Below are 13,530 nucleotides of genomic sequence, written 5' to 3'. Positions count from 1 at the left end.
GGAGATAAAACACATACAAGCACTAAATCCTCCTCTGCACCCGGCTGGAGACTGAGCTCTTACTAAACAAGCAGAACTCAGTCATCGTTTCCATCAGTTATAATGCCCCTCAGAGCCTTAAAGACTTCATATTTCAATACAGCAAGGACATAACCAACTTGTCCTCACTGCAACGTTTCATCCAGTCCCAGGCGAACAGAAAACTTTCATGTTCAGGAATGAAAAAAAAATATAAAACCAAACTGTTTTCACCATTTCATAAAGTGTTTATTGAGGATGGTAACACAGGATAAATCATGCAACAGCTCAGTAAAAAAAGGGAATCATTTAAAGGATGAAGAATGGTAACTGGTGCTGCTGATTCTGAAAAGTTTATAAAAAAAATATTAATTGTCCAAAAGTGACATTGAAAACCACTTGAAGCTGAACATGGAAATTGCTTATAAAGCATTCATTAATAAGAAAATGTAGATATTGTTTCAAATGATCACCCACAGATTTCTGTAATCAACAACTTACAAGTCTCCCATTCCTACAGCTGTAATGGTGGAGCAGGGCTGGACATCCAAGATATTTAACCTTCTCTTCCTGAACAAACAACACAGTCACAAACATTTGCCACTAAGTAACACGATCGCATCTCTCACCCCTCACAACCTGGGCTGCCAAGTGCTTTCATTATTGGGATGACCTTCCCAGACATCATGGCAGAACAGGAAAGGGCCCGTCCTTGTGGCCTCAAGTGATTTCCTCGCTGCCCTCTTGCCATCAGTCTGTTTTAGAAGGGGAACAACTACAAAATGTGACTGTTCCCCTTCTAGCACCAACATACATTTTGAATAAGGAACTCCATGTCAGCAGATGGCACAAAGACTGGGCACCAGCACATCACATCAAACATCGGTGGTTTCAGATTTAGAGTTGACATATATTCGCCTTTTGGAAAAAAAAATAAATATAGTGGAATGAAAACTGAATCAAAGGGAAAGAACAGATGACTACCATCCATCAAGGATGCACATATTTGTGCACTGAAAAAAAAAAAAAAAAGAAAAAATATCAGTCATTTCAAAGAAAATCTTGAAAATTAAAAAAAAAAACGTTTGCACTTGTTCCTGGTCATAAACAATCTCACAAAAATCTCACTTTTGGAACTATTCCAATTGAAACCATACACTGAATTTATTAATACAGTATAAGTTTCTTTATGTAAAAAATCTTTATACATAGTAATAAAAAAGATAAAGGCAAGATGCATCAAACAGAAATCTGCTGGTTGTTTTTCCTCCGTTCTTACAGAGCCGCTGATGACTACCTGCACTATAAAGAGCTGTGTTTCTGACTTTCTGTCTCAAGCATCTTCGCCTTTGCTTGTGATAAGGATTGTTCTGTCCAAGCATCCAAAAGGACAGATGCTGGTGATGTTTTGGCACTTACGCTGGCAAACTGAGCTTCTTTCCCTTGAGAACTGCAAGGAAAAGTGGGAAAGAAAACAGTCAGCAAAACAAAGTTGTGATGTAGGAGAAGCAAACACTGTTAAAATGTGCAAGGGACCGAAACCTTTCACACCAAATAGGCCCACTGCAGACAGTCCTGCCAGACTGCCTCTCTCCTTCCAGTACATACTGGTAAAACTAGAATTAACAACTCTCATCTTGCCCTCTTGTGGCACCCAGGAATTCCCACTTTTCATCCTCATAGGACATACTAGCTGCTCACCACAGTCTCTTAGGAATTATGACTAAAACAACACAGCCCCATGCAGCTTTGTGGTTACATGATAGAAGTTGAGATGTGAGTAAGGGCAGAATTGTTAATGCACCCAGCAGAAGTGTCTGTCTGTTCAGCATGAACAGAAACATCCAAAACACTTTCAACTTTTATGGTATTTAAACCACTGAGAAAGGTGTGTCTGTAAGCACAGGACCTGCACATAACGGTGTAGATAGTCAGGGGATGCAGGAGGATCATGCTTATCCATGGAAGGCAACAGCAAAATATACTTAGCCATACTTAAGTTTTTCCAAAAGTTCATCAGACCATCTATACATTTATATTCTACCCATACCCCAGAAATGCTCCCCGGAAGCAAAAATGTACTTGATAAATTAAGGATATTTCAGCACTAATTTGCACACAGAATTAACGAGCTCCTAATGCTGATGCAGCAGATCCTATAAACCTGTTAACTGCTACATTCCACAACCTGAAGCTGGAAGTTACTGCACTACTTACCTTTTGTAACATACAAATAGAAGAAGTCACAGTACAGAACGGTCTGGACCACACCAGCAACAACAGCTATGAGGTCAAAAAATCCCTCAAAGTAGTAGCGCCAAATCCAGTTGACTAAGTACAAGGCACGGTACAGACCCAAGAAGAAAAGATAGTGAGTAGTGATGGTCTCTGCTTCCCCAGTTTTGCTGATCATAAAAAGTTGAGGGAGAATAGCAACCGATTCCAGATAGATGGAGAAGGTCCACAGTATCTGAAAGGACAAAACCACAGGTAAATTCAACTGTCTTACTGGTAACAGTAGGACAGAAAACATTCTCACTCTCTAACAATGTTATGGATGAATACCTATTCATACAGGTACAGTATTTTGGCAAACTTTCCTTGGTACAGGAAAAACAAAGTGAAAGCTTCATAACCAGAGGATGGTAGGAGGGAACTCTCCTGGCAGACAGCAGACTCTCCAAACCAGTTGTCTGCTGAGCTGGCACACAACAAGTTCACTTGTGAGGGAACTTGTGTGCTTCCAGTTCACATTACCATGAAATACAGCTTACAGAGCCCATGCTGTGAAATCTGCAGGGAAGATGAAGTCCTTTTTCACCCCTAATGTTTCTCCATTTTTTATCTGTTTAAAGAGTGAGCTAACACAGAGCAAAATCTAAAATACGTCTCAAAGTGTTGCAATTCAAATTCCCTTACTCTATAATAAATTCATTTAACCCCAATATAAAAATGCACCTCAGTCCACGTAAAACAAGCATCTAAAGTTATTCTCTATTTTGTAGGAAAAATTCCCTGTTTGAACTCCCTATAATTACATTTTTAACATATTTTTTCTGCAATTAAACACACAGCTGCACTTTAAATATAATGCAATTCTTTTTATTAATCTAGACCATTTGCAATTCTATAAAATTTAAGTAGTAGTATAATTCCTTTTGTTTTCACCAGGTGGCACCAACTATTCACTAACTGCATTCCTGGGGATTTCTTTAACAAACAGAACAAAAGGAATTCTGAATTAATACAGCCATCAGAGTGTACTGGGAAAAACACAGTCTTCTGCTAAATGAAATAATCAATGCTGATCTCCTGAGGTGCCTTAAATTTGCACAGACATCTGCACCACACAGATTCTTTGAGGAAAGCATTAGCCTGAACCTATTAAACATAGACACCCTTCAACCATTTACCAGTCAGACTAAAAATGCTCATCTTCACATTCTAAATATTTTAAGGAAAAAATAAATAATCTCCTGCCCACAATCAACTCACCTCCAGAGGAGAGAAGTCATGATTGACAAGAAAGGAGAGCCCACCAACAGGAACTATCAGAAACTCCACTCGGAAGGTGTCATGGTTTCCATCGTAGGTGGCCTTGAACTTCATGTAGATCAGGTACACGGTGGCGTACGAGCAAGCGATGTAGATAAGCTGAGGGCAAGGAAAGAAAGAAACAAAACACCAAAACAATCCATAGAGGTTCCAGGATTAAATCACACTGCCTGAATAAGCACTAAGAGGAGTAAGTGTGGTCTTTTTGGATTCTTTGCATTGTTTACGTGGTTTAGCTGGCTGTTGGTGGTGCTTAACTTTTGTCAGCAGAGTAATAATTCAAAATGAGTGACTCTGGGCTCTACTGGTTTTGTTGCTTTAAAGGCATCACATGGTTGAACTGATTGCCCAAAGGTGAAGACCCTTTCCAGAGTAGACAGAACTAAGGAAGTGACTGGAGAAGGAATACATGTTCTGCAGCTGCAGGGGAAGCACTGGCCCCAAACCTTTAGGTTAAAAATGTGCAGGTGCATAGACACAGTAATAATGGAAGGGGCCTTTCTACATTCAAAATGCCCAGCGTGGTGTGGCTCATGTGGCAATTAAAAAAATATTCAGTAAGCCCCATTCAGACAACCATTTACATATCACAAACAAGCTGGTTTGCTTTGGACCTTTAAACATCTCTAAAATCTGAAGAGTGACAACTGGACACTGCTCTTCACCAGCCACCAGGCCACAAAACCTGCAAGACTAACAGACTATGAGAAGCAATGAACCAGAATTCAGTTTGAGCTGATGTCTAACCATTTTGAATGGTTATGGCACAGTACACTTTATAGCTATTCCCTGTGGAATGAGCAAAAAGCTTGATTTTACAGGTGAGAAAACAGAACCAGAGAGAATCTAAGACTTTCTAAAGGTCAATCTGCCATCATCAGGACAGAGCTCATTGTCCTGGAGTCAACACAGTACAGCAGACTAGACAAATATTTTAGCTTCTGCCAGTTCCAGCACAAAGATTAAATGCTCCAAACCATTTATCACATTAAAAAAGGCTTCTTTGCAACAGAGAAGTAACAGATTAAAAATCCAACTGTTTGCAGATGCTATTAATCACTAAAAGCTCTGCTCACAGATACAAAATCCTACAAATACTGTATTAAGGAGCTCAGAATCCAAAGGCTCTGCTACACAAGCATCCCAGCTGAGTAAAGATAAAGGACGACAGGACAGGATACAGAGAACCTTTACTACAGATGTAAACTAATCACAGCTGGTATAGTCATAAGAGACACTAAGGAAGTGTGAATGAATCCAAATTTCTTATATTACAGATTTCTTCATCACAAGAATCTCAACTCTCGACTTCTCAACTGAAGTTCTCTCAAGTTCTCAACTATTCTCAGTGACTGTGTAACATTATATACTCCTAAATGTATGCAAATAGAACACAAAGTTGTGTTGGGATACTCAAGCAGCTTCATCTTGACACTACAACAATGGGCTGAAAAGACAATTATATCCAACAGTCTTTCTAAGCAGTAACCTTTGAAACTGAACCATTTTCAAAGTTAGTATTTCCACATTCATTCCTTTTCTGGTTAGGAGGGCTGCAGAACAAAGATGTGGTCATGGCCCTGAATCACAACCAATAAATAAATAAATAAATGGCAAAACCCCCCCACCTGCTCCTTTAGTGCACCTAACAGTTCCTTCCAATCAGAAACTGCAGATGGAAAAAGCTTCTGTTTCAAGAATATTTTACTTAATCCACAGCCCTTCATCTATACTGTTAATATTAAAACTTAAGCATACACATTTCACTTGTTGGAAAGCAAGTGTGAGCTTAAGACACAAAATTTTATTTTACAGTATTATTTCCCTAATTCTTCAGTATGATTTGCCTTATTGATTATTTAGTCTTTCCTCTTGGCAAAGTTATACTGCCCTCTGAATTAAAGCTGAAAAGCATCAGGAAAATCCAAGAATAAAGGAATTGGATTTAAAAAGCACGAACATACTGCCCTCTCCCAGACTACTGCTTTGTTTTCTTGTACTCAGCACCAGAAATTGCAGGAATGAATAAGAAGTAACAAACTCAAATTCAGGCTCACTGACATTCAGTGGGCAAGTGACAGGGTATAACTCACAGAAGCTACATTCCTTAGAGCTCACTCCTGTCAACTTTTGATCAGCCTCTGACCAGACACTAGCTGCAATTCTGGCAGTGCATTCTGAATACTAATTTACCTTGTAGTGAATAAAGGAGATTTAGTTGAGCTTTAATGTCTCAGTTGAGGAATACAGTTTATTTGAACTGTTTTTCCAAAAGCTTTTATTTTCAATAACCACAATGCCATTTGTTCTAAATGTCACAGTCCTGATACAAACAGTTTTTTTAAAATTGGATGTGGAGTGCAGCAAAAGAAGCAGGATTTTGAGTCCATCTTCCACATTCTTTATCTAAAGCCCATCTAGAACTTACTCTGTAACAATTGTGCAGTGGGTCATTCAAAGTGGCTTTTATTAATGAAATTATGCACTCTGCATGCAACATCACTGGCTTTTCTAACTCTTCAGTATACTCTACCTTCATAGATGTGTTATACAATGAAATGAATGAAGTGAAGAGGTCCAGGTAACGAGTAGTGAAGACCAGTGCAAACAGAAGCTGGCTTTTCCCAGAAATACCTGAAGTGACAAAGGAAATAATTAATTATTCAGAAAGTGATGAGGTGCTTTGAAACACTTGACACCCGGGATGAGAAAGGATATATCCTTCATTTTTAAGCAACTTGATCACAAAATTAGAACAACATCCAAGTTCCCAAGCTGTACAAACAGAATCCTAAGCCCATATAGCTCAGTAGTGTGAACGTAAGTTACCTTGTACTGCAACAGGTGCTGGCACTACACAAGGTTTAGAAGTTACAGCAGGTAGTGTCATCTCCAAAAACATCACCTGCAAGCTATCTGTTCTGTATTATCACTGGGCAAGGCTGCATTAGTTTTCAGTTCTCAGCTGTCACATGCCTCAGTACAATCTTTAGATGCTGAATAACTGGAAAGGCACAAGGGCAATAGACAGAACAGACCCAGTGACAAGCAGAAGGTATGCGGGCACCAGTAACGGGATTTTAGAGGAATACATAGATTTTAAAACATAAGACAATTCAATTCACAGACTCAATTGGCCACATGGTGAGAAAAACATCAAACAATCAAGCCCACATGTTATTATGTACTAAAAGAAAATTTTAAAAAGAGAGGGAAGTGAGAGAAAATGTCAGATATCTACACCGCATCTTCAAAGCAACTTTCGATTCTAGGTCAAAGCCCCAATGTCAAAACGTTTGTTTGTACTTAACTTCAGGCACTAGAGCACAGTTAGAAGCATAAAAGCTTTGCACAATCAGTCACTAAAAGCTTCTGAAAACTGAGGCGAAGCATCGCTCCATAATACTGATGTGGTGGTGTGTCACAGCAGGGGGACAAAACAACCTACTCTGTGCCTCTGTCTTGTTATTCCAATTACTCTTGTTTTCAGTCATCCAGGGTGAAAATAATTGAATCTGTTCAGCTAAGCATGCAAGTCTTGTTCAAAAAACAAGAGGGAAAAATACTCTGTAGGGAGAGGGTTATGATGCAAGGCTGAAAATCCTTGTCCTTTTATATAGAGATATTTCTAGAAAGGCTTTTGTCAACAGTGCCATAAAGCAATTAAGAGAAGGCAGTCTGCTATGGCTATTGAAGTCCTTTTTCACTCCAGCTTAAGGAACATGGAACAGGCTGCTCCAAATGAAGAAATTTAACATATGAAGTACAGGAATGGCTGAAACAGTAACAATTAGAAAGGGGGGTGTTTGCAACTTTCACATGTGAAATGTCTGCAAGGTGAGCCTGATGTACCACCAACAGAACAGCTCGAGTGCAGTACAGGGAACATAAACCACCTCAAAACCTGTGGGCTGTAAAGCTGTAAAACACAAGCTGCAAGTATAAAAACCAAAACAACCCTCCCCCACAAAAAAAAAAAATCACAAGCAAACCACTTCCCAAAGTTTAGAAAAAAATACATTTGACATTTCTTGAACTACAACTACATTGCATAGACAGCTGAAGCAGCACTCCGGGCTCATCCCAGGTGTGCTTGTTGGCATCAGGACTTGTCAATAAAACCTCCCAGCAAGCAAAGCTGTCCTAAGGTCAGAACCCACAGGACAAAGAAATCCACCTGGACAGATTACAGAACAGCATCTCACTACAGAATATAATTAAGCTAAATTATTTAGCATGCTATTTTCTTTTAGCAAATAACTGGGGGGGGGAGGAAGCATATAAGAGACATTAATTATTGATAACAGCTATAAATTTGGATCTGGATGTACTGTCACAAACACATATAATATACTTGACAAATTCTTCTAAGCCATTGCCAGTCTCACCTCCTCAACCCCAAAGTTGTAATTTTTATTAAGACTTTCAATACTCACTGATTTTTGAATCTTCAGAATAGTCATAAAATCCTGAAACCCACCCTAGACCCAAACTAATTTTCAAGTTAAGTAGACTAGACTAGACTAGGCAAGGTTTAAAGTGTAAACCAAAGGCCTGTGAAGGGACAGGCAATCTGGGAGAAACATCTAAACCATAAGCAAAAACAGGAGGAGGGAACAGGTAAACACACTCTTGTACCACTGATGCAAAACTTTAGGAAATGTGTCAATATACGTGTCACAGCACTGACCCTGGCTCACCATTGGCAACTGCAATACACTGAGGCTACAGTGATATTCTCATCCTTCTCCCTTTTCCTTTTACTCCCACAAACATTATACTTAGTTCTTGAGCTAAATAAAAATGGTTTTATTTCTTTTTCCAAAGCTCTGGGCTCAAATTTGGAGGAGCCAAACCTCTCCATTCTGTTTCATCCTCACACCTGGAAAAACTCCTTCAACTTCTGTGCTCCAGCTTGGCTGAAAGCCATAGCATGAAACTTTAATTCAGGTGATTTTCACAGCCAGGCAGGAGGGCAGAGCTGAAATTGTAGTACTTTCTTATCAACTTCATTTTGCTGTGGTGAGGCAGGTAAGAATTAACAGGCAGGAGCAGAGACACTGAGCTGTGGAGTGTGTACAGCACTTACCAACTATGAACAGCACATCACAGCCTTAAAACCCACAAACAAATCCTCTCTCTTAAGGAAGGGCAGTCCATACTTGGCCACGGAAACTTCGCAGACTTTCTAAAACAAAGTAGTTTCGTTCTGTACCAAGTCCACATCAGCCACAGAACCACAACTTCTTTGGTTCTGCTAATAACATACTAGTATTAAGACTCTTGTGCTACCAATTTAAAAACCCAACCTAATTTTAAAGATAAATTTTCCAACTGACAAAGAGAATACTTTCCTTCAAAGACAGAGAAAAAATTCCAAAGCTACCTAAAGCAGCAGTTTTTGAAAAATACAGACAAATTAGCAGCAGCCTATGGCAGAGTACTGTCAGAAATCTTCATCTTCGCATATTATCTGGTCCACAGCAGGCACATAAAATAGAGACACAGCTACATTACCTAGCAAAAGTACTACACATTTACTACCTACACCACTTTTTTAGAGCATACAGCATATAATTTGACAGCACTGCAACTGCAGGTCACCTTTAACACTTGATAAATGACACAGAGAAATGCAAATCAATTTTCAGGCAGTAATTTGCACTGCAAACAATGTAATTTGACTTGAAATGGGTAAGAAAATGCAGTCTGAACAGGACAATGTTTGAAAGCATGGGATTCCTCAAGTCTCATGAATTTCCTAATTATGACATGATGTCAATAATGGAGTTACCTACTACATGCTCCATGGCTCTTCCTAATGACTTTTGAGCTGTTATTTTGAGTAGCAAACATTTTCCCAAATTCTAAATTTGGAAACTCCAATAACCAGACATGCAAAAAATTGTTTCCCTGCCAGCTCTAAAATTCTGAAGTCATGATTTGATTTGCTTTCCCCTTGTTCTCTTTTCAACCTATTGACTAAATTAGAAAAAAAAAAAAAAGTTAAGTTTCTTGAACACTGAAAACACAGACTGATTCAAAGTGCAGATGAGCTTAGTCTCACCTATCTTCCTCAATTAGAGGAGTCACTGCTTAAGAAAGGCAATGGGGACTATGAGTCTTCAAAAAACAGCAGGTTGCAGCAGAGGTGCACAGGCTGTCTCCCTCATTTCCAGCTGATTTTACAGGCCTCTGCGTTCCCCCGGAACAAAGGCCTCAGACACACACAGACACAACCAGAAGAGAGGAGTCGGCACCATCTGGTTTGCCAGCTCTTCATGGATCACAGGCTGCAGCTCAGCCAGCAGTTAGAAGCCCTTATTTATTTTCAAAGCCTCTACTGCTTCAAAAGTCACAGTTCAAGCAGCAGCTGGTTTGCCCATGTTTCCTTAGTCACCAATAACCACAAGGTATAAGATTATTTAATTTATAAATGGCTCTAATAACCATACAATGTAAAGGAACAGCATAAAGCCCCCTAATAAGAGGCTCTTCGTAGCTGCTCAACATTAACTGGTAACTACTTAGGGGTTACTGTCATGCATGACTTTACAAACATATGCAAATATATATTTACAAAGTTTTTATCAATAGAAACCTCAACGGACAACAATGAACCACTAGGAGGAACAGAATAGAGCCCCAAAAATAAAAATCTCATTCTAGACAATCTTGTTAGGCCTCAGACACCAATCTCACAGCAGCAACATGGGTCTGGATTTACTCCTGAGGACTCAGGCAGAACTGGAAGACACCAAAGAAACAACCCCTGACAAATACATCCCTGTTTCTTCTTTTTTTGCTCAGGAAAATGAATTAAGCAAATATTTTCTACTGAAAGACCTTATGCATGTGTGTTTGTGGCCAGGGATGCTGGCTTATTTGAGAAAGGGAAGAGCTGAAGGCCCTGTGTCATACACGCCATTTATTTTTCTGTCCTGGAGAAAGCTGTACCAATGATTGGTGTGAGGCTGCTTTCTTATGAATAAACCCCTAGCAGCAGAGATTCTCAATCACAACAGGCTTAAGGAAAGCAGCATCAGATCACTTTTTAAGCAGAAAGACGGGACCAGGTCACATTGTGCTATACTGTGTAAATAACCTCACATCCAAAGGTCACTTAAAAATTTCTCTTGGCTCAAATCCTATCTGAATTTCAGCTTTGCAACAGAATTTCTCATTTTCCTTCTTCAGACAGTAAATGATATTCAGTTTTTAGATCATTAACCCTCTTGCAGTTTGTAATCTCAACTGCCTTTCTCAAACACAGGACAAAACTCTACGCAAGAGTTGGAGGAGGCAAGGCCCTCTCCTGCCAGATCCAGGCAGGATTCCTGATGCACTAGAGCGTGAGCCAGGTAAGTTCATCAGGAAGGTGCTCTTGTGCTCCATGACGTCAGGAACAATAGTTCTGCACTACTGCTGCATGTGGGCCATGGAGTCATTTCCCTGACCTCTTCTGTAAATTTAAGAAGAGTTTTTACTTTAAGTGTGTTTAAAACCAAAGCTATTAGTTTACTTTATAAAAACCAAAACTATTCATTTACTGGGTTTTTTTGTGCTATCAAGTGATTAGCCAGTGATTTGACATGAAAACATACAGAACCTCTACTTCCTCCTACCTGTAGTGTAAATCTCTTTCATTTCCCCATTCTCAGTTATTTCAAGTTACAACCTCAACTAATTCTTCTTGCTTTTAACTAAAGACTTTACAGATACATCTTTTCAACAGTGCTAACGTGGTATTTGAACAGTTATCATCAACACATGGCAAACTGATTTCAAGAACAATCGCCCTCACTAAAGAAGCAGAAGCTCACCGGAAAGAAGGCAAAGTCAAGCTCAGAGTCAAAGCCCCGTGCACAACGAAAGCGGTATTCCCAGGGTGTGTGGTCCGATCCACATAACACACAGCGCACGGAAATGCCCATTTTGAATGACAACAACCCCCAGTTTTCTGAGAGAAATCAGCTACGCTGCGGTTATGGGAACTGCCTGCAATTCCCTCCAACCACCACACCGTACAGCCGAAGGGGGAAAGCGAACCAAGGCACAGGGAACTGGAGCATGCCCGTTCCGAACGGGGGGGAAGCGGCAGCGGGGGGCGGCGGAGCGGGGCTCGCCCGGCCGGGACCCGGCGCAGCTCCCGCTGCCACGTCACACAGGCCCGCGGCTCCCGCCGGGAATCTCCCTCCGACCGCTTCCTACTGCAGCTGGCCCGGCCAGCAGCGAGCCCTCCATCAGCCCTAAAAGCGGCACGAAACACGGTTCAATTCCTGCACAAAAGCGAAGGAGAGCGGGAGTGTGAGGCCGCTGCGGAGGGACGGGAAGAACGAGGAAACTTCAGAGGCTGCGAACCACGAGTCAGCGGCGGCCGGCGCTGCACCAAACCCGGGGCTGCCGCGTACACCGGCGGCCCAGAGGCCGGGCGCAGCCAGGGCAGGCGAGGGAAGGGACGGAAGGACGGAGGGACGAAGGGACGGAGGGAGGGCGGCTGCCCGCTCCGCGGGGGACGAATTCCTCCCCTCCTCCCCCTCCAAACCGGCCTCCCCATTCATTCGCCTGCCGCCGGGCAGTTACATAAGGAAGGAGCGACCCTCCCGGAGACAGCCGGAGCGGCGGTGCACAGGGATTAAAGTACAAATAATGGCAACCACAACACCTTTCAGGGAATGGCAGCTCCCGCCGGCGCACCCCCACCCCGACGCGGGGATGCGCCTCCTCCTTCCCCCTCTCCCGGCGGCTCACCCGCTTCGCCAGCGCTGGATTTGGAGCGGGCCGAGTCACGGGGAGGTCAGGAGGAGGGCAGAGCCCACTCCCTGCGCGGACGGGAGCGACCGTCCCTTTTCACCTGCCCGGGCCGAGTTCTGCCTGCCCGCCCCGGGGGCCCTCGGGGACGCCCCAGGGGGGAAAATGCCCTCCCCGCCTTTCCCCGCTTCACCAGGGCCGCCTCCCGGGCCAGTGGGACAGGCGGGACCCACCCCCCCCCAGCTCGCTGGGCTCTCCCCGGGCCGCGGTCCTTCGGGGGCGATCGCAGCACCCCGCGGCCGCGGCGAGCTCGGGGCGATGCCGCCCGGCCCCCGGCGGGGCTCCCGCGGGGCTCCGCGGCCCGGAGCCGCCCGGCCTGTCCCGCCCCGCGGCCTCCGCACGCACCCGCGCAGGAGCGGCTCTTCCAGATCTTGAGCAGCAGGATGATGATGGCCGCCAGGTGGGACAGGTCCCCGGTGAGGCGGAAAATGTTCATGGCGGCGACAGAGGCGGCGGCGCAGCCGGAGCCGGGGAGCGAAGATGGCGCAAGCTCAGCGGGCACCGAGCGACGTGGCCCGGGGACGTGGCCAGGCAGCCCCGCGCCGGTGCACGCCGGGAAGCGGGGGGAGCGCCCGCCCCGCCCCGCGCCGCCCTCACGGCGGGGCCGCCCCGGCAGCCGCGGGCCCGGGCGAGGGGAGCGGAGCGACCGCGGGACTCAGCCCTTGGGGCGGCCGCGCAGCTGATATGTGTGTATGTATATATATTTAATAGCGAATATAATATATATTTTATTATAGGTATGTTTTATTATGTTTTGTAGTCCAACAGTGTGAAAATCTACATCAGCTACTAGTGAGGGTCCAGCGGAGGCCATAAAGGTGATTGAGGGGTCTGGAGCGTCTCTCTTAGGAGAGACTGCGGGGGCTGGGGCTGGTTTGTCTGGAGAAGAGAAAACTGAGAGGGGATCTCATCAATACATATAAATATCTCAAAGGTGGGTGCCAGGAGGCTCACAGAATCATGGAATCACAGAATAGTTTCAGTGGGAAGGGACCTTAGGGATCATCTCATTCCGCCCCCTGCCACTCACCAGACCAGGTTACTCGGGGCCCTGTCCAGCCTAGCCTAGAACGCTGCCGGGGATGGAGCAGCCACAGCTTCTCTGGGCAACCCGTGCCAGAATGGTGCCAGACTCTTCCGTGGTGC

At 43.6% G+C, this 13,530-nt stretch overlaps 1 protein-coding gene across 1 annotated transcript; it reads right to left on the bottom strand.

Moving 5' to 3' along the window:
* Positions 1-243: 243 nt before the first annotated feature.
* Positions 244-12,936, bottom strand: KDELR2 (KDEL endoplasmic reticulum protein retention receptor 2). The gene is made up of 5 exons (XM_032125966.1): positions 12,730-12,936; positions 6,107-6,207; positions 3,514-3,672; positions 2,236-2,488; positions 244-1,468 (listed from the first exon to the last, which is right to left on the bottom strand). The coding sequence occupies exons 1-5, from the start codon at positions 12,818-12,820 to the stop codon at positions 1,434-1,436; spliced, it is 639 nt and encodes a 212-aa protein (XP_031981857.1). The 5' UTR covers positions 12,821-12,936; the 3' UTR covers positions 244-1,433.
* Positions 12,937-13,530: the final 594 nt, after the last annotated feature.

The sequence above is a fragment of the Corvus moneduloides genome, chromosome 16 (genome assembly GCF_009650955.1).
Source record: "Corvus moneduloides isolate bCorMon1 chromosome 16, bCorMon1.pri, whole genome shotgun sequence".
In the NCBI taxonomy this organism is placed as follows: Eukaryota; Metazoa; Chordata; class Aves; order Passeriformes; family Corvidae; genus Corvus; species Corvus moneduloides.
The sequence above is the reverse complement of the archived record's forward strand: the minus strand, read 5'-3'. Positions and strand labels throughout refer to the sequence as shown.